Here is a 21,739-nt window from a genome sequence, read left to right as displayed (position 1 = left end):
GCTTAAAACAGCCTCTGTTTGGTGCTATTGATCTTTATCTCAGACAGAATGTGTGAGGACTAATTAGAGAATGTTTATAAAGCCTAGCCAGTAGCACGAGACTACCGTTGAAAGTACTGATGTCTAGTATTATCTCCTACAATGACAGGGATTTCTGTGCTGGTCTGACACCTGCCATCATGAGGGGCTGCTTCTGAACTGTCTCTAAAAGAGGTTTGGCCAGCTGCGGTCTTCCCATTTCCCTCACTGTGAGAACCCTCGGGTCATGATGCATGTGGCTCACACATCTCTCATCTCTCTGGGCCAGAGGTTGGAAAAGGCAGGTTGCTGTTTCTGGGTCAGTGGAAGGTAAGACCTAAAGCCTCTAACAATCTTTGCACCCTGCACGCTCTACTCAATGCTGTTGAAAAAGCATAAAATCTCCCATTAAAAAAGCTGCTGGGTGCAGAAACTGGTCCCCAGAATGGGAACAGAAGGTGGCCCACCCTTAAGCAGATCGCACAGCAAAGGCAGTATAACATCGTGATACAGCGTTAGACACAAGGCCGCAAATTCATAGCCATGTAACCTCCAGAAATCACTTAACCTCTCTGAGCCTCGGTTTCTCCATATGTTAAACATCAACTGGTATTTACTTCCTAAAATGACCATGAGGATTAAATAAAATAATCCACGTAAAGCATTTGGCACAGTATCCAGCACATGGCAAGTGTCAACACAACGGTCCCCATTAGCACTATGGGTGTGCTGGTAGCATTGCTATCTTAGCACATATTTGCAAGAAGCGTTCTCCACATCGAGGATTTAGATAACATAGGGGGATAGGTTTTGAACTTCTGTGGGGGCAGGCAGACGGGGGTATTTGGTGATGGTAAAGATTGAGGCCGGATTAGGAACTAAATCTCAGGTGTCCTTGGGTATGGCGCGTTCAGTGTTGGGCTTCCCGGAAAGAGAAGTCTTTTTTGGTTTTGTGCTGCCATAAGAAGCAAACAAACCCTTGCCTCCTTTCTCCCGCCTCCCTCCACTTGCCCTGTGCTCTTAGTGAAGCATTTGCCATCCCTCAGTTACAGTGCTTAGTGCAGGCAGAACACATCAGCCAGAAAGGCACGGCTGTAGCTAGAGGTAAAACCTGCTACTTCTAAACCTCTCCAAATTAATCATTCTAACCTGAGGGAGACTTGGGCCTTTGGGCCCACCTTTTTGTTTTATTAACTGCCAACAAAAAATGCCAGAAGTGGCTGGGGAAGAAGCACAAAATGGGGGACAGGGAACACTTTGCATATTTTAATTACTTCAGTAAACAATACATATCACAGCAGAAGCCTACCATCAATGGCTACGTCCCAGGCAAAGGGAATTTGGAAGAGCATCATGGGACCTGACATAAAAAACATGCACCTCCTCCTTAGGCTAGAGGCTGCCTTATCTAGCTTCCCTGAGCTGGAGTTAAACTTGCAATCCCTCCACAGACTAGTTGCTGGAGCAGCTCCAACTAGGGCAAGAAGGTGAACAATACACAACTTTTCACACTCAAACCTTTCTGGAGAATTGAATGCTCCTCTTCACCCAACAGAAAGAGGGATTCTTCTCGGAGTCACGAAACGAGACCCTTCAATTCTAAAGGCAGGACACTTGGTGCCTGACAGGACAGAGCTCACAGATCACTGGCTGGATCTCTGGCAGGACCACAAACATGAACCAGTGGATAACATTCTCCATCCTCATGTAAAGGTGGGGATTCAACTTAGAAAAAATAACAGGATTAAGTTCTCAGGGAAGCCTGCGGTTAGGTGATAGCAGCTGAATCACTCTTCGAACTGCCAAGTGATTAATCAACTTGTTAATACCACTACTATTTTTATGCATCACAGGTTCTTAGTTAGCCCTTCCCCTACGAAATTCCAGGAAAGAGTATTAGTTAACCTAGCCACCCCCCTTCCAGTGATGGGTGGCCTCCAGCATCTTGGGAGGAAGGCAGCAGGAAGGAAGATCTGACACCAAGGGAAGCCGTGGAACCCAGTGGAAAGAACACTGGATTGAGACTCAGGTCAACTGAGTTCTTACCCTAGTTCCACCAGGGTGTCGCCCTGCGGCTTTGGCACCCTGTGCTTCCTTTCGATCTTAATGTTCACATCTGCAATAAGGAAAGAATTGGACCAGAGGATTGCTACACTTCTTCTCCATGTGAAATCGGCATGAGATTGTCCAAAGCAAAATTTTCTTATCTTCATCAATATACCAGGAGCACTGAACAAAAGCTCATCTCAAGGTCCTTCCCAACAACAGCAGCCTCAGCAGCCTGGCTTTCCAGAGTTTGTGTGTGTGTGTGTGTGTTCCAAGAAAGACAAGAAGAGCAATGGGCCAGAACTTGGGAGCTCCAGGGCCCTGCCTTAGGTTTACATCACACCACCTGGCTCATCCCTGGGCCCCTGGGTCCTCATTTATAAAATTGTTAGGGTGAGAGAAGAGAATTGGGCTAGTTGACTTTTAGGTCATCTAGTTCCAAAACATGGTGATTCGGTGAAGCAAAGACTAGATGACCTCTGGATGCCCCTCCCAGCCCTGGGAGAAGGTTAGAGTTCTGAGACCCACTAGTTCCACACAGCCCACTACTCTACAACTGGATCCCAGGGTGCCTTTTTGCAGTGAAGGGTGTGAGCCAAGGGTAATCTCAGATGAAAGGGCTGGAGGAGCTTTCCCTCCACACAGCATCTGGCATCCCAAGCTATCATCTGAGGCCTGCAGCTGTGGGCTGCCCCTTCTCCCTTTATAAACAAGCCCTACCTCTTGGCTTCTCCCTCAAGGTCAAAAGGAGGGGGAAGACTGCTCCGAGGATGAACCCAGGAGAAAGTCTTAAATGCTAAGCCAGTAATCACAGTTGGATGGTTTTTTTCAAAGGCATTCCTACTCTATTGTACACATTCATGTTTCCAAAAGCGCAGAAGGAGGATAAGGGCAAGTGGGCTTCTTGTCTCTAATGAAACTGGGATGAAACATCTTACTCAGGGTCACTTAGTGAGTCCCCAGGAGGTAGAGCGAGGCTAAGTCTGGGGTAGGCAATCCTCAAGCATAGTGCCCTCATCTTAATTTATTTAAACCTCTGGTCTCCACTGCAACAGAGGTAGAAAGAGATTCTTTCATTATTTCAAGGTTGGGGCAGAGGTGGAAGGCTTGTCCCAGTGAACAGGGATACAGAACAAAAACTTACTGAGTGTTTATACTGGGCCAGGATCTGTGATAAATAAGACAAAATGCACTGCTTCATCCACTCCTCTCAATATGCCTTGGCTCTGGAAATTATTATTATCAAAAGCATTGCATGAAGGAAGGAAGGGAAGGAAAGGGAGGAAAAGGTTAAGCAACTTATGTGAGTCCAAAAGGCTGAAGAGTGAAAGATCCAAGCCTCACACCTAAATTATTCTGATTCCAAAACCAATGTTCTTTTGCACCCCCAAGTCAGAGGTCTTACGCATTTTCAAGTTGAAGGGAGACTCACTTGTAAAAAAAGTTTTCAAGCCTATAAATTGATGGGCTGGAGGTGGCAGATTTGGGGAAGTATGATAGAAATCCCAGAATTTGATTTCTGTAAAAACACCCATAAAAGCTAAAGAGGATTTTCCTTCAGAAATATCTAACTCTGCAGATTCAATGAAGGAAGATGGAAGCCAACATCGGCCCAGAGAATGCTCATAAAAATGACACTGGAAAACATCATATGTTCCTCCTCGTAGACGGACTGGAAAAAGCAGTCAGTCACGGGCTTTGCTTCCTTGGTCTTTGCTTTGCAGATTTTCTCTGCGTGATGCCTGGCCTGACTCCTGTAGAAGTGAGGCTGATTATTTCAGCTGGGCTCCCCATGGCAAGGACTCCCTGATGAATACAAGTCTTTGTTAGTGATCAACTAGGTCCCAGATAATCTGTTCAGTTCCTGCAGCATGTATCATCATAATTTTCAAAATTCATTAGCCTTGATTGTTTGGAAATCTATTTCCCATTAATGTCTCTTTCTCTAAGATCATAGTTTCAGGCAGAGAAAGAGGAAGGCACAGAGAGATGGAGGGATGATGGGCAGGTTGAGTAGAGAGGAGAAGGAAGGAGGGAGAGAGCTAGCAACACATGTCAAGCCTGGTGACTTATTTGGGTCTTAGAATTAAGCCACTGCAGAAATAAGTTCTAAACCTGGATTTGGTGATTACTGGGACAATACACTGCCTTTTTGCTTAAGATAGATTAAGTTTTTTGTCACTTGTAGCCAAAAGAATCTTGATCTAACAGTCGAAAATTCAACTCTCAAGTTCATCTTTATTTCTAGGAATAAAATGTCGATTTCTAGAAATGAACCTAAGAAGAAAGACTCAGAGAGATGCCAGAGGCCCAGATAGAAACCAGCTTGCCCAGCTAGGATGGAAGTGCAATATACCTTCTCTCACCCCGAGTGCACTTTTCTTCTTTCCTGCTCTGCGTGCTGGTACCCACATGCCAGGGTCTCACCAACCACCAAGCATCACACACGTGGCTCTGAGACCAGCACCTGAACTGAAAGCTTTCCTTGTATGACTGCACCTGCCCAAAACCAGTGCGATTGGCTGCAGGTCGCATCAGACATCTAGTTTCCACTAGGGTTAGCCACAAATGCCAGCATGGGAGGAGGTGGCAGAAATCAGAGGAACTAGCTAATGCTCAAGAGAGGTAGGGACCAGTCCAGCAGACCCAGGCAAAAGAGATAGCGGAACTTATGTTATTTCCACCAGCATCTCCAGACAGGAGGTCTTGTCACAATCCTTCCAGACATATGGATTTCTCATAAGTCATCTGTCCCCAAAGAATTGTGGAAGCAAATGGACTTGACCAACTTTGAAGATAAGATCCAGAACAAGGAGTATAGAATCCCATCAAAAATGCTAGGGCACCTTTGCTAATGAGCGGCATTATGGCACAAGCAGACGGTTCCCTTCTTTTCTCTGTCATCTGCCCTCTGGCTCCCCAGAGCCCTTTCACGTGAAGCCCTGGGCCCCACCTCATACCAGGCAACTCTCAGCATGCTCTTCTGGGGGTTTGCTCTGATCTGAGACATCTATTTTCAGATCATCAGAGAGCAATGCCAAGAGAACCAGGAGTTCAAAGATTAATTACCATTGAATGGGCAGAGCTCCTATCTCTGGATAAATCTCCAGGTGAGAACCCAAAGGATTGACCCTGGGAACACACAACCAATTTCCCTGAACTTAAGGACATGAGACGCCACGTAATTAAGAGGCACCTCCCACAGGACAATGTATTAGGCTCCCTCCCAAAAGGCCAGTCTTCACTCTCTTACGTTGCAAGACTTGGAATAGCAACAAAAAGGTGAAAAATCATATCCCACAATTTCAACGCTGTTCAACGATGTTGGTTTTTGACTCCGTCAAAGTCCTAGTGTGTTTTAGAATACTCTCTAGCTCATAGACAACTTCACCACAACTTGATTCACCCTACAACCTCCGTCCGTGATGGCTGAAAAACACTAACCTGCAGAGAGGGGGTGAAAAAAGCTCATCTTGAGTTCTCCTTTTGTGCCTTGGGTGTGCAAAGAGACAGGTATGTGTTTTCAGGTTAATTAGAAAAACTGGGTTCATTGGGGTGAGGAGATACATCCTTGGGTTCCCAGCATGCTGGTGTAAAGGGTGTGCCTTGGGTCTCCAAGCGAGTTCCCATACTGGGACTCACTTATGACCATGTACCCTCACAGACTTGGGTCAAAGACTCCAGCATTGTCTTTCTAGCTGCAACTAAGTCCTTTCTAGAATTAAGACATTTAATGTGTGACTGGCAGGGTGGGCAGTATGTAATCAGTGAAAGAAGGAATATCCTTGTCAGCTTAAAAGATAAGCAGACATTTCTAACCTTTACTCCTGTTCCAAATTGGTACACCACAGAGCACATGGATACAGAAGAGAGAAGTCAACTGATGTTGAAACGGGTTCATATTTTAGAAGAAAATGTAGTTTGCTTTCTTGCCTCTTTTTGCCAGGGAGGGGACTCGGAGACAAGTCAGGGAAGAGTATCCTATGGAGGAAGATGAATGATGATTTTCTCCTTAGCTCATGAGTTTCAAAGTGATGGAGGGAAACTAGATAACAGGCTATAGGCAGAAAAGAACCAGGATTTGACGGGGCAGCCATCATCCAATAGCTGGAATACCACAGTAAGGGACATTCAAGTGCCTGGAGTATATTCTTAAGTGATTCTGACATTGTGATGGTAAAGAAAATCCTGAGTAAATGACAGAGTAATAACTTCTCTCTATCCATATGACACATATTGTGAAACTAAGAGACATTGCCTTGACGTGGATTGAGACCTCTGGATAAATACGTTACAGAAGTCCAAGGAAATAACTGCATTGCAGGTGGAAAGATCCTCCTTTAGAGTAAAAGGAAAACGGGAGAGGATTATTGGAGATCCCAAAATAATTCTTCACTTTGCTACAGCAGCTCTCTCTGGTGCACATAAACGGTGGTTTGCTTACCACACCACTTTATCAAGAGCCCACCTTATGCATAAAATAAGATTCTACTTAATTTTTTTTCTGAGAAGTATGTAAATGTACATTACAAATAGACACAAGGTCACAGAGTTATATCAACGTTAAGTGTAACCATTAGAAGATGTGGTCCAGAGACTTCCTGCTTCTTGTTAATAGCAGTCCCAAGACTGGATGAAGTCAGTCTGTGGGTTCCATTCACAAAGGCAGGCAGGAAACTTAGGATTCTCTTCAAACTCAACTCTTCACTCAATCCCCTGTTGAAAAACCTTTGTCTGGTCTCAGACGTCTGCATGCATTCTCCCCAACCCTATTATCTATACAGAGACCCATGCACCGCCCTCCTTCCAACGTGCACGAAACCCAGGAACCCAGGACACACTGAAGTCAAGCTCCACCTCTGCCTAGGATGGATGCCCCAATGGGAAGACGAGCTCTCATGCCCCCCGAATGGTCCATGCCTATCCCCATTCCCAAGGACAACAACATAAGGAGAAGCAGCAGAAGTTGCTGTACGTCATGCACAGTCAGCAAAGACATGTACAATCACCCCAATACATCTACTCCTCATCCAGCCATGCGCGTCAGCCAGTTCGCAGGACCTTGTGGTAATCCAGCGAGTCCTACTTCTCTTTTCTTTCTACTACTTCCTGCCAACTGGTATCTATGGATGGATGCTGAGACTAACTGATAGAAGCAGGGTTTCAGATATACTTTCACCTGGGTTTAGATCCCGGCTGCACAATTTTCTAGTTCCATGTTTAAATGTCGGTGTTCTAATCCATAAAGTAAGACTTTGATAAATTCATCGTGAGAACAGTGTAAATTAAATAAACATACTCAGAGCCCCTAGCAAAGTGCCTGACAGGTGTAGGTGCACAATAAATGTGAGTTGTCATCCCCTACTGCCCCCAAGGACACCAGATGGAAGAAGAAAAGCCTCGAACTATCCTGAATGGCCAGGGCAAGTCAAAGATTGAGGGATTTTCTACAAAGATGCTCCCCAAGTGGATAAAGCCACAGCCTCATTCACTTTCTGACACCCTCTCAGTGAGGTTAGTTGGAGATGAAACCTATCAAACAGACAAGGTATGCTTCCAATGCCATGGCCACCCCTGATTCTGTCTCCTCAATTTTTTTTGGTCATTCTGAAGTTTTTGAGGTTTCTTTTGCTTTGGATTCAGAATTTCCAGATTTGACTTGTTTCAGAAAAATTTAAGCCAAGCCATTAAAGCCTTCCTTGGCTAAATTAAATAAACTAAAATACACTGCAGTCTTCAGGAGACTCAACTGCTTTGACCTCCCCGTCTAAAACTGCAAACACACATGTGCACACACACACACACACACACACACACACACACACACACACACACCCACCACCACCACCACCACCACCACCACCACCAGCACCACTACCACCACCCCACCACCACCATTACCATCACCAAGCATTTCTTTTTCTCTCCTCTGCTTTATTTTTCTTCTAAGGACCTGTTATTCTCTAACATGAAATATATTTTACTTTATTTTTATTTTCTATCTTCCTTATTAAGGTCAGAGATTTTTGTCTGTTTTATTCACAGTTGTATCCTTAGCACCTAGAACAGTTCACAGTACATGAAGAGAGTGACTGTATGTCCCAATTTCTCAGGGAAGGTCCCAGTTTATGCCTGTGGTATCTATTTAATTATTAGTAGCTTCTCTTTTCATTCTCTGAGACATCCAAGTTTAGCCTGTCAAATACACATAGTTGATTAATAATAAATATTTTTTGAACTTAATTCATAAATTTGACCAATTTGATACTTTAATTAAGCCCATCAACTCCTGAAACCAAGAGTTTTACCTTGATGTGAATGAAATGCATATGATGTTTTAAAAGCATGAGAGTGATTAATCTCTTATAATGGTCCTGCTTTCAAAATTCTCACAAGACTGGCAAACATGTTCTGATAAACTCAAGCTCTACACAGCTGTTAGCATTGAAAAATCCTAAACGTTAATGCCTTTATTGGTAACAGTGCCAAGAAGAGATACCTATAAAAATGGGATCCTGAGAGAACTTGGGAAGCTATGCTTAATTTACCTCCTTAACCAAATCATGAGAGAAATGAATGGAATTGTAAAAGCAACCCCGTTCACCTGCCCAGAAGACTGACATCAGGATAATGTCATGTAATAGAAACCAGAGGCTTCTCTCTTAAAAATGAACTACAACACACCCAGTTAGTGTCTGGAAACAGCATCTGGCCTGTGGGAAAGCATCTCGAGATGGCAAGAAGGGCTCATATTTCCTAGTCTGTGTGAGATTTTAAGGTTGGGTAGGTAAATTTTGTGTTTCTATTTTCCCAAGTGGACCATTCCCCAAACAGAAGGAAACAGCCTCTAGGCAAAAAGTGGAAGGAAGCGATCCACTTCTGTCTGATGATCAAGGCAAGACAGATGGAACTTTGACTAACGCTGCAGTATGTCCATCTCCACTCCAGAAACTACTGTAGAAATTACAATGGGGAGGGGGAAAACCTTCCCCTCAATACTCAGGGATATGACTCAGGCATGGAGCTCTGTAATAGCTATCCTGAACATCAAATTTCTTAGACTAAGCTTCACCTGAAGTCAACGGGGAGACCTCCAGTTTTTCAGACCCTGAAGTCTATGTGGTACTCTTAGTTCCTTAAAGGGAGTCTCTTAGGGAGTGTAGGCATCCAATGTGTATTCAAAACTCAAGGCACCCTTCCTGAAACGCAAGAAAGCAGCCAAACCACAGTCCATGCAGAGCCTCCAGCCTCCACACGCGCAGGCCCGGACAGAATCCCTGGCAGCCATTTGAACTCCGGCGGCTCTCCCAGATGTGCACCTCATTTTAGCAGAACATGGCCCCGGCCCCTCCGCCACCACCACCACCACCATGCTTCTTGCCCACGAGACATCCGAAGCACATCAAAGCCTTTGGCAGGAAACTTCCATGAATGTTAAACGATGTCCCCATGATGGGAGGCAGGGGAGGAGATGTGGGGAGCAGCCCCAGCCCATGGAAGTTCCTCTCCAAAGTCTGCAGGCTCTCAGTTTGTGTGTGGACTGCCCAGCCCCCTGACCCCAGAAACGAAATCCAGACTCACTGTGGAAGCTGCCGATGCTTCTAGCCTCTGCCGCTGCCATGACACGCTGAGCGGGCCCTTCTGGCATAGCCCTTCCTGACAGTGAATGGGGGAGAGAGGGGGGCAGGGGAAGAGAGAAGAAAGGGATGAAGGCATAGGAAGGAAGCATGGAAGGACGAAAGCAAGGAGGAGAAGGGAGGTGGGTATATCCTTAACTGAATGGCCTGTCTCTCTTGGCCACAGCTTCCAAACACCTCTCCCATGTTACTAGAGAGAAAGGCTAACTGCATCAACTCATCCCAACTGCCCTCACTCAGGAGTCCATGGCTAGGCAGATACACCATCACACCACTCCTAGTACACGACAACCAGCTTCTTCCTTTGTGAGCCACCAAGATCCAACTGGTTTCCCTCCAAGGGTTCTACTCCTGACCAGATGAGCCTTCCAGCCAACTGACTCTCTGAAAAGAGGTAGATTTTTACCTAGAATTTTCATCCCTTTAGGTCAAGAAATAGCACCTTCTCCAAAACTTCTGAGGAAATATTTGTCTTCAGCAAAAAATCACTGAATTTATCACTACTTTTAGGCGTTTCTCTCCCAGATGCCCTTTCCTGCCTTTCCAATTTAGAAAGGAGGTGAGCTAACAGGACGTCATCTGTATAGAGCCTCAGCCCTCTTCCTCCTTGCTGTCAACAGAATCACCATTTATTTTCCCTGTTACCACTTGGGAAAAACCGTTTCCCCTCAAAAAGCCTCTTGAGAAGTCAGAGGAGGGTGTGTGTGTCAGGCTGCCTTAGAGAAGGAACTTACGGTACCTTAGCAATAGCATTTTTCAAGCACCTCCCAAATCAAGAGCTGTGGACAGAAGATGAGACACAGTCCCTGCTCTCAGTCAAACCAGAGGCAGAGAAGCACAGGAATGAATCAAAAAAAATAAAAAGAAGAAGCACATTCAGGGCTTCCCTGGTGGCGCAGTGGTTGAGAGTCCGCCTGCCGATGCAGGGGACGTGGGTTCGTGCCCCGGTCTGGGAAGATCCCACATGCCGCGGAGAGGCTGGGCCCGTGAGCCATGGCCGCTGAGCCTGCGCGTCTGGAGCCTGTGCTCCGCAACGGAAGAGGCGGCAACAGTGAGAGGCCCACGTACCGCAAAAAAAGAAAAAAAATAAAGAAGCACATTCATGAAGCAATACATCTGTGTGTGTAAACCAATAGGGCGATGCCAAGGAGACCATCCCGTGAGGACAACGAAATGGGCATCACTGGGTTTTGATGGCAGTGAGGAACAGACAGAGAGAAAAAACAAAGGGGGATATGAGAAAAAGAGCACATGGGAAGTTGGGAAGAGAAGACGTTATGGGCTGAATTCTGTCCTCCCACCAAATTCTTATGTATTAATCCCCAGTACCCCAGAATGTGACTAGATGTATAGAAAGGGTCTTTAAAGAGGTAGTTAAGGTTAAAAGAGGTCATCAGGGTGGGTCCTAATCCAATATGACTTGGGTGCCTAGAAGACTAGGACATTTGGACCCAGACATGTACAGAGGGAAGATGATGTGATGACACAGGGAGAAGACGGCCGTCTATAAGTCAGGGAGAGAGGCCTCAGAAGAAACCAACCCTGCCAACATCTTGATCTCAGACTTTTGTGGTACTTTGTTATGGCAGCCCTAGCAAACTGATGCAGAAGTCCTTATGAAACAATGGGAATGAGCAAGTGCCGTTGTGGAATGAGGGACAGGCTGGCTAGGTGTCAGGGGGCTTCTTGTGGGAGGGGACAGGAAGGAGACTGGCAGAGTGCAGGGTGAGGAATGTATATTTTTGAGAAATTATATTTCCCCAAGCCTTTAAACAAGCAGGCAGAATGATGAAAAGTTTGAGAAGTATGGGATGGAGGGCTCTGAGACTGAAGGTGCACACACTGATCCAAGTGTTGGTCTGATCAGGGTGTGAATTAGGATCGTTCCTGCCAACATTCAAAGAACAAGTGATGCTGAGGTGCTATGAAGAAAGATGTAACAGGATTTGGTGAAGAATTAGGTACAAATGGGGGACAGACAAGTTCAAAAATGACTCCTATTCCGGGAACCTCCCAAAAGAGTTTTTGTTCATGCCAACAGACTGCTGAGGAGTGGCTATTTGAGAAGTAGGAGGTCACCACGGTGAGTAGTATCTCCAACGAGACAAGTTTCAATCACCAATGAACTGTCCAGGGGAGACTTACTGGTTAAGCAATCAAAGAGAGAAGAGGTAGAAGCTAAAAATGTAAATTCAAACAGCTTCTGCACAAAAGCAAGAAAGGGTTATAACCATGTGAGTGTGTGAGCTTTCCAAAGTAGATGTCTAAAATGGTGGCACTAGAACTTCCAATGGGAAGGAGAGAAACCAGTGGAAGAGGTAAAGAATGGCTATAAAGGGGAGTAGATCATAGAGCATCATTAAGGCATTGAACAAGGATGTTAAGCAGTGGGGGAGTGGAGGGGCGGGAGAAAGAATGGGGCAGTTATTGATAATGTCATTCAACAGTTAGTTCAAAAAAGGATTAGACTCTTTAGAGGAAAGAAGTCTGAATTTGGCCGTGGTGAAATAATTAGTGAACCCCAAGATGCAGAGTCAAGGAAGGGGTAAGATCAGAAGCTTAAAAATTAAGACAGAAGATGAACACAGCCTATTAGAGCAGTTGAGGAGACAAATGAAAGTTGGAGGTGGCAGAAAGGTCAACTGAAGAGTTTTCTTTAAAGTAAAAGAGATCATAGAAGACAGAAAGAAAGACTTCAAGATAGAGTGAGACAAACAGTCACAGCAAGAGGTGGGCTAGAAACAGGGCAGGTGACAGATGGTGAGGTGTGAGGGAAGTGAGAAAGAATGCAGATGTGTGAATCTGTTGATATGGAGAGGGTGAATCTGGCCTAATATTTCATAGCATTACAAAAATACATATTTGACACAGTTCCTGGCATAAGCATAATAGTTCCTTAAATTACTCTACCACTTCTAACTTTAAACTCTACCTAACTTTATGGAGACAGTACTATACTGTTAGACCATTTAAAATGTCTATTCACAAATGGCCTCACATTCTTTAGAAAACCTTACTTAGGAATCAGAATACGGAAACCATCTCTGCCCTGCCCAACTTTTTTGTGCAATCTGAGGAACACCAACTAATCTCTCTGAGCCTCGGTTTACTGGTCTGTAAGTAGGAATAATAACAATAGCCTGGTTGACCTCAAAGTCCTTTGATGATGACCAAAGAGAAGCATTGGACCTGTGAGATGGGAGACCAACGTTCTTATTTTAACTCTACCACCAAATAGATGCATGAGCTTGAGAAACACCTGCTCTTTCTCTGGAGTTCAGTGTCTCCATCTCTCAAATAAGTGGGTTCAACAAGATGACCTCCAAGTTGATTTCTAGCCAGGATTTCATGAGTTTGCCAGTGTAGATCGCTTACCCAAATTTCATGGCATTTATCAAGGGCTCTCACAACTGGCTTAGGAACAAAAGAGGTTAATGGATGTAGGAGGACAGTCCAATTGGGTGGCTTCAGTAAGGGGAGAGAGGAGGATTTAAGCAGAAGACTAGGAAGCCAAGAAGTCCTTGCTATCAGATCAATAGGGATATATCAGAATTTCTTAGCTAGATGACACTGACCATTTGATTCATCTGACTCCCTTGCTCTGACTTCTTCCTCATGTAACCTTCTCAATGTGGTCTGGCTCCCCACACAGGCTGGCTTACTGGGAGTGAATGCTTTGATCACACAGCCTTTCAATAATCTGGTCCCCTGTGCACATTAATAAATTGTCCTCCTGGTGCTAACTGCAGTCTCATGGGTGTTTTAATTATTGTGAGACATTCTCTCAGGCCTTTTCACTGATAAGCAGATGTTTGGGCCTTTGGTAGGGAGTCAGATCCTGTTGGCTTTTTCTTAGGTGACACCACTGCATTTTACAGATATACCTACCCAGAATCCCCACATACTGACTATTGGTACCTGGCAAGTGGGGACCATTATAGGACCGTTAAGGAATAATGGCCGTTATTCCTTACCCATCACAAACACTTGGCATAGGGTAATATATTTTTTAATTAAGCACTTTTATTAAGCGCTTTTTGTGTGAAACATCACTGTGATAAAAATGGAGTGGGTTCCTTTGCCTTTAAGGGAATTTATGCTGTAGAGGGCTACAGGACATGCATGTACCCAAATGACTCAAGGACATGACTAACTAAATAAATACAAAGATCAGGAAGTTGGGGATTGACCCATTGAGTAAGAAAATGATCAACTTCAAGAACAAACTGGGCCACAACTCAAAGTTCCATCCTGGCTACAGAGGCTGGAGAGCATGACTCAGTGGAAGAGAGGTTGTCATGGTGATTGGCAGAGTGGAAGAGATGGCCTACTGACAACCACTGCCAATCAAGTTTGGGATGATGATGAACTTTTTTCCAGAGTGCACATGATCATCTACTAAGCAGACTATACTGCTGGTGATGGTGGTAATGGTGGTGGTGGCAGTGGTGATAAAATCAGCAGCACCCAAGCCAACAGTTCACAAAGCTCTTGAATATCCATTATCTCATGTTATGCACAGGAATGAGCAGTGGCCATCAAGTTGCATATAATAAGAGACAAAAAGGAGGGAGGACTGGGCTTTAACCAGCCTTGTCTCTATCCCCAAGGCTCTAGGGCACATGACCCTAACATCTTCCTCTAGGGTAATAAGGGGCATCACACACTTAGGAGGCCTGGCCTGGAGAATGAGCCCTAGTTCTGAAGGCCTTTGTCTACCACAGAATTCATGGTTATGGTTATCAAAAGTTAGCTTCTTCTTGGAGCTGCCAGGTCCGAAATGGGAAAATTCTTCCTCTGACCAACTAGAAGTGCTTTCTTTTTCCTCCTGGGCTTCCAACAGACCAACTCCAGTAGTCTACATCCGTCCCGGAAGAGTGAGTGGCTTTGTTTTTATCTCCCTGAGTTCTCTTAAGTAGGCTCTTCTCCCCTTCAATGTTAGGATCTGGCACCAAAGACCATAATAGGAAATACCTTGGCTTGTAAGTAACTTTAAATTATTTAAAATTTCTTATACAGATGGTCCCCAACTTATGATAGTTCAACTTCAGCGTAGCGTGAAAGTGATATGCATTAGGTAGAAATAGTACATCGAATTTTGAATTTTGATCTTTTCCTGGGCTAGCGATAATGCAGCAGGATACTCTGACGTGATGTTGGGCAGCAGCAATGAGCCTCAGCTGCCGGTCAGCCATGAGATCACAACCCACACACTTACAACTATTCTATACCAATACGACCCTTCTATTTTTCACTTTCAGTACAGTAGTCAATAAATTACATGAAACGTTCAATACTTTATTATAAAATACACTTTGTGTTCAATGATTTTGTCCAAGTGTAGGCTAATATAAGTGTTCTGAGCACGTTTAGGGTAGGTGAGGCTAGGCCCTGATGGTCAGTAGCTTAGGTGTATTAAATGCCTCTTTGACTTAGGATATTTTCAAGTTACAATGGGTTTATCAGGAAGTAACCCTATCGTAAGTCAAGGAAGATCTGTATATAATTTCTACCTTATTCATTTACATAGAATAATAACTACCATCTATTGAGTGCCTAATAGGTACCAGGCAATTTGCATACATTATCTTATTTAACCCACACAAAAGAAGAAATTGTTCTCATTTTTTTTTTCTCAGATGAGGATCTAAGGCTTAGAGAATTTAAGAAAATTTCCTGAGGTCACATAGCTCATAAGCAGAAGCTCAGGATTCAAAGGAATATCTCTCTGCTGGACTCCAGAATTAGCGGGTACTTTGCCCATTTTCTCCTGGGTTCTTCCCATCCCCACTTCAGCTTTGTCCTGTGGGATGGGCTAAACTTAAAAAATAAACAACCGGGAGTAAAAACTCTGTTTAAAATTCTGAATATCAAACACTATGTTGACCCAGTCCTCCTCCCTCTCCTCCTGTTTAGACTCAGATCACAAAGTCCTGGGCTTTGAGGATTAGGAGAGAAATACAGTCCCCTACTAGGAGGAAGTCAAGGGAACATACTGTTCTCTTTACATGCAAATATCTTTTTCTGTGTGTGTGTGTGTGCGTGCGTGTGTGTGTGTGTGTGTGTGTGTGTGTGTGTGTGTGTGTGTGTGTGTTTTGCGGTACGCGGGCCTCTCACTGCCATGGCCTCTCCCGTTGCGGAAGGAGCACAGGCTCCGGACGCGCAGGCTCAGCAGCCATGGCTCACGGGCCCAGCCGCTCTGCGGCATGTGGGATCTTCCCAGACTGGGGCACGAACCCGTGTCCCCTGCATTGGCAGGCGGACTCTCAACCACTGCGCCACCAGGGAAGTCCACATACAAATATCTTAATTACAGCTGGTAGAGAAGATATTTGTATGGAAATTTATGTATTTTTATATGTTATATACTCAGTTTGTCATTAAAAAAAAAAAAAAACCCTTTATACTTGAGGACCCCAAACTGGGTCTGTTATAATACTCGCCACTGTCAAGTTATAAAGAGGCTGCTATCCCCACCGTCCACAGGAGCAGAGAAGGATAAAGTGAATCAACACCCTGCTGCCTTCTCCTCTCCTTTCTTGAGGTTGGGTTCCAGTATAAACATGCCTCATGTTCTTGAAACTTTCTGATGAGGATTCTGCCTGTCCTTATTTTTCCGCAATATCTGTCCCCATGGAGATCAGGCTGACTATGATAGCATCTATCCCATGCCTGCACCACTGTCACTGACAAAAGGAAACAACTAGATTTCAATATTACAGGGAAGTGAAACCAAATTTAGGAGACCCCTGGAAACTGCTCTCAGAAAGAGGATATAATGTTTTTGGCATGTCAAGGGAGGGAGATATTTATATCCCATTGATTCCCCTCCAGCAAATAAAACACAACCAATTACCTATTTTGGTCTCGCTGAGCATCTTCACGTTTTCCCGAGTGTTATAATGTCTGTTTTATAATATAAACTGTGTTTATCTCCTCTAAGGATATAGGAAAATATAGACTTATTTTGCAGCAGGTAAAATTCTGGCTAGACATAACTGAGAACTTCCCACTTCTAAAGGGTGTTACGAATTAGAAAGAAAAATATAGATAAATCTCTCACTAATGATAGCTTCCCTTTGCCACAGCTGGAAGGAATAAGGGGGAGCCAGTGGAATCCCAGGAGATGCACCGGAATAGAGCAAGCAAACCATCTGTCGGGAATGATTCTGAAGCTGTTCTGTCTGGGGCCACAGGGGTGAAATAGATGACATTTAAGGCTCCTTCCAGCTTCATGTTTCTTTAAAATTGAATGATTTGGCATTTGTTCATCTGTTTTTAACACTCTAGGGATGCAGAATGGACTAGGTGGCCTAAAATATGCATTTGTAAAAAATCCATCCCGACCCTCCATTTCACTGTTATTCTTTTTCAAGCTTACAGTACAAAACGGATAGAGGCTTTGAGTTCCCAGGCCCTAGCCTCGAGTTCACCTTTCCCAGCCCCACTAATTCCGATGGCTTCTCTTCCACACTCCACTGCTAACCCCACAGCAAACAGCCTTATTGTCTCTTCCCTGGACCATTGCCATGGCTTTAGTGGCCTCGGGTCCCAGCCGTCTCTCCTACATGCCACTGCCTGATGACTGGTCCTCACAGAGCCTCATTTACACTAAAACAGATGACAAACTTCCCATGACTGTCCTTCAGTTACCCACGTCAGAACAGCTAGCTGGCCTTTCAAGAGCTGCCATAGTGGTCCCATCCTTCCTTTACAAACATCCTTCCATGCATCTTTCATGTACCTTCAGGTTTGGCTGGTTGAGTGACACACTGTTCCACATCACTCTCCTAGTTTGCCTATTTCAAAACTATTTTTATTCCTCCTAAAATTCAACCCACTGACTGCCTCAAGACCCAAATCATCCGTCTAATTACATGGGCTTTTGAAATTGGTAACCCTATTGTGTTATGGTGGAATTACAAATTTTCATCCTGTTTTATATTCCCTATGAAAATTTCATTTCCTTGGGAATACAGATCACATTCTTCTCATCCTTGCACATAGTCAGGGAATTGTATTGAATCCTGTCCCCAGCACATGGATCTTCTCAATGGCTAGGGTATTTGGCACAAGGGGAAATAAACCAGCATGGACGAGTTTAGCAAATGTACAAAGTGGATCACTCATCCTAAGGCTGTATAAAGGCTCTAACACTGACTTGCTGCTGGAGAATCTCAAGGTCTTGAACACATCACCAACCCTCTCCAAGGCTTAACTATAAAACGGAGGCCAATAATAGCTGACCTGGAAGATTTCAGAAGACCCTCTTCCTTTCCCAGTAGAGCACTAAGAGGCTGGTGAGAAAGTGCAAAGCTCCACAATCAGTGTAAAATGAGCATGCCTCCTTCAGCTGGTTTTGGTGTGAGGGCTTACATGGTCAAGCAGGGAGCCCCAGGACACAGGAGAATCAGGCTGGATTCCAGAGCAGAGTTATTCATCCACTGATTCTCTGCTGCTACCATTCTGGTTGTCACCTCTGTCACTATTAGGTGTAGCTGGAACACATAAGATCTGCCCTAGATCTTAACTGGGGAGCCTATTGAAGGGATCCCGATGCTTGGCCCTGCAGGGCATGGACGCCCTTACACAAAAGTGATGCCTATTCAGGCTCCCCTTGGTCTGGCCTAATCCACTTCCTGCCTAACTCTGAATTCCCATTCTGACTTCATTCATTCTTTCATGCATTTGTTCATATGTTTATTGGGTGTTTGCCAAGTTCTAGGTCCTGTGCCGGGCACGGAGGACAGCAGAGTGAACAGGAAGGTGCACCCCTGGCCCTCTGTATCAGTAGGATCAGAGCACCAATCTCTTACACCCCCATTCTTCCTGTATCAGCATACCACCTCCCCTCCAAATCAAAACATCTGAAAACATTTCTATTCTGGAATTCCAACCTCGTCTTCTTCAGGACTTTCTTTAATTCCAGATTTGAGCCCTAAACTCTTAGTGTTGTCTGATATTCTGAGAAAGATATAATGGTACCAAAACCCCACCCTTGTCAAAGCCAGGTTAAAGGCAGTCTCAGAAGTGTATGAGTCAGTGACCCACACAAGGAAAAGGGATCTGTCATGGGGCATAGTCTTAAGAAGCGAGAACAAATCGCTCTGGCACTCACTCTGGTGCAGAGATGTTTGTTTTCTCTCTGTAAATATGTAACAGGAAATTAAGCAGTTCACCTTTGTACATCATTTTCATATCACCTGTGCATGAGCCAGATGGCAGCTCTTTGTTTTAAAAAATTAAAAAGGAAAGAATAGAAGGAGGAGTTTATCTCCACCTCCCCCTCTGCCCTCCTATACACACCCTGGAATCTACACTGGGCAGATGAGCGCATGTGCGCACGCGCGCGCGCACACACACACACACACACACACACACACACATGCACACACACACACACACACACACACACACACACACACGCCTGAATTATCTGCATTTAGCTGTGTTAGGTACCAGAAATCAGCAAACTCCTAGGCCCAACAGATTTCAGTAACGTATGGTAGCTGAGAGGTGCAAACCTGTCCCGGGTGTCAGCTTGCAGAGAGAATCCTTCAGCGTTCTTGCTATCTAATAAATCACTGTATTCCCCCAGAGTCTCAGCCGGTGTACCAAACAAAAAAAATCTTTCATAAATCACCTGAACATGGACTTAGCTCTAAGATTCATGAGCAAGGCCATATAAACACAGACCAGAAGAACAGGCAAGTACTGATGACCCAGTATTTCTATTTAAGTTGAAACCTTGGGAAGGAAATTTTCCAGAGGTGGTCAACATAAAGGCTCTGCTCCTTTGGGGCAGCTACACGATCCCAGTTTATTTTCCAGTGGTCAGGAGGTCCTTCTCTCTGACCCGAGAACTACATGTGGAAATAAGATTATCCCTGAGGTTCTCCTGCCTTGGGTGTGAAGGGGACTAAGGAAAATAAACAACAGTTTATCCTGTAAGTAGCGTATTCCAGGCTCTTTACACAGATCAACTTGCTTAACATCAAAAATAACCTGATTGAGAGACCATGTTTGTCCTCATTTGAAAAACGGGGAAATTAAATAGAGGTTTCAGGAAAGCACATTGAGGTTCCATGGCTGTTAACGGCAGTGTTAGGATGTGAACATAGGTAACATTGGGCCCAAATACAGAACTCCCTTGTCACCTTGATGTCCTCCAATACGGATAATAAGACTTCACAGTTTATTACTGATATGACCTCAGGCAAGTCTACTTCTGCCTTTTGTTTTACAGAAGGTGAGGGAGGGGGTGGGACTGTGTACACATGACGACCTTGTGGGCACCTGTACTGAACATGAAGATATGACACAAGCTGCTCTTTGAATATGCAGAGTGTAATATCTACCCACCATGAGTGGATATGCAGTTCTCTGATGGTGCATTGTGTTTTTACTGCAACAGCTATCTGTTTTTGTTTTTAAGTTTTTGGCTACACCCCATGGCATGTAGGATCTTAGTTCCCCAACCAGGGATCGAACCCACGCTGCCTGCATTGGAAGGCAGAGTCTTAACCACTGGACTGCCAGGGAAGCCCCAGCTATCCTTTTTTTAATTTTATACTTCCTTGGGACCAAAGACACACATTTTCAGGCCAGCTGGCCTCTGCTTATACCTGGCTTAGAACTCATGAAAAGGGAACTGTGGATACCTGGTATGTGAACATTTTCCCACCTCACTCTCCCATCCTTGAATTCCAATCTGCCCTGGAGCCCACAGAAACAAGATGGATTTACTCCTTGTAGCTCTCCCAGGTATAAAGAGCAACAGTTCACAACTGTTCAAGTCAGGGCACAGCAGGATCATTTGGAGATGTAATCTTTTTTTTCTTCTCTCTTTTAAATCAAAATCAAGAAGTATCAATTGCATTCCTTGAAGCAAGCTTAAAGTTGAGTTTGCACACATTCTGGTCAGATATTGTTTCCCAACACCCTGGTAAAGCCAGTGGAGACCAGATTGGTATAATCAAACATCTGCCTCACACAGAAAAACAATGATCCATCCCTTGCTTTTATCAACACCAACATAAATCTGAGCTCAGCCAGACAGGCCAGCAAACCCCATTATGCAAAGTGCAGAAGCAATTAAACGGTGCCAGTTCCAGCTGGACTCAAGAAATCTATGACCCATGGGCCCTTAGTGACCACACCGATGCCTCTCTTGGAAATGACTGGAAAAAAAATTGGTCTAGATGCAAAAGAAAGACTCCACTTTGATATTTCCTGGCAGGTCTGCCCTGCCCATCAGTCTGTGCCTACTGCTACATCATGCTCCTTTTTCCATATCTAGGGATGTTGGACTGGGCAGGTAGCTAGAGAAACTGCCCAGTTTTCTGCAGACTTTCTACCTTCGCTACTGTTTGGTCTACTTTGCTTCATATTCTCATGATGGTCTACCATCTGCCATCTTTTGGCTGTACCATGAACTCGTCCATTTTTAGCCACAAAAGGAATTTCTCAAATATTCCATTTTTCTCCAGGTTATGGCTAAAATAAAGTGTCTTGAGTGATCCCTTATAACGTCTGGGCAATGTCGTTTAGGCAAAGCCATCGAGAGCATCCAGACAGAATTGATTAACAGATGCCAACCCCAAACCCACAGCCTCCTGACCCACCGTGCTCAGGCCAAAAAGACATATATCTAGGTCCTTTGATTCACAATATGATCATTCATTCTGTACAAAGAAGATGAGGGAAATGGCTGCCATGCCTCTCAACCTCCAAAACATTGCCCCACCCTCTCCTTATATACCATCCAAACTCCTTACCCATTCAAAGACCCCAAAGTAAATCTTCCATATATTTGAGGCATCTGCCTCCCAATCAACTTGCAGAAGTCATCCTATCTCTGTATACAGGTTGCACCCATATTTCTCCTTTTGGGAATAAATGCCACTCATGCCCACCCGTCCTTTCCCTGGCAATAATAACATTGTCAGAACCACTCACTGATCCGTGGGAAGATGATTCCCAAATACAAAGGGGAGCAAAATAAGACACCTATTAATATAAAGTAGCTACTTTTATAG

The 21,739-nt window shown here is 44.5% G+C and overlaps 1 protein-coding gene across 1 annotated transcript in view; it reads right to left on the bottom strand.

Moving 5' to 3' along the window:
• The window catches only part of LOC132418650 (NT-3 growth factor receptor-like), a 53,359-nt gene that overhangs the window by 18,854 nt on the left and 12,766 nt on the right, over positions 1–21,739 (bottom strand). Inside the window, exon 5 of the mRNA XM_060002651.1 lies at positions 9,646–9,720. Coding sequence (XP_059858634.1) covers positions 9,646–9,720 — 75 coding nt within the window. The remainder of the gene's footprint in view (positions 1–9,645; positions 9,721–21,739) is intronic.

This window comes from Delphinus delphis, chromosome 2 (assembly GCF_949987515.2).
Source record: "Delphinus delphis chromosome 2, mDelDel1.2, whole genome shotgun sequence".
Lineage (NCBI taxonomy): Eukaryota > Metazoa > Chordata > Mammalia > Artiodactyla > Delphinidae > Delphinus > Delphinus delphis.
The sequence above is the reverse complement of the archived record's forward strand: the minus strand, read 5'-3'. Positions and strand labels throughout refer to the sequence as shown.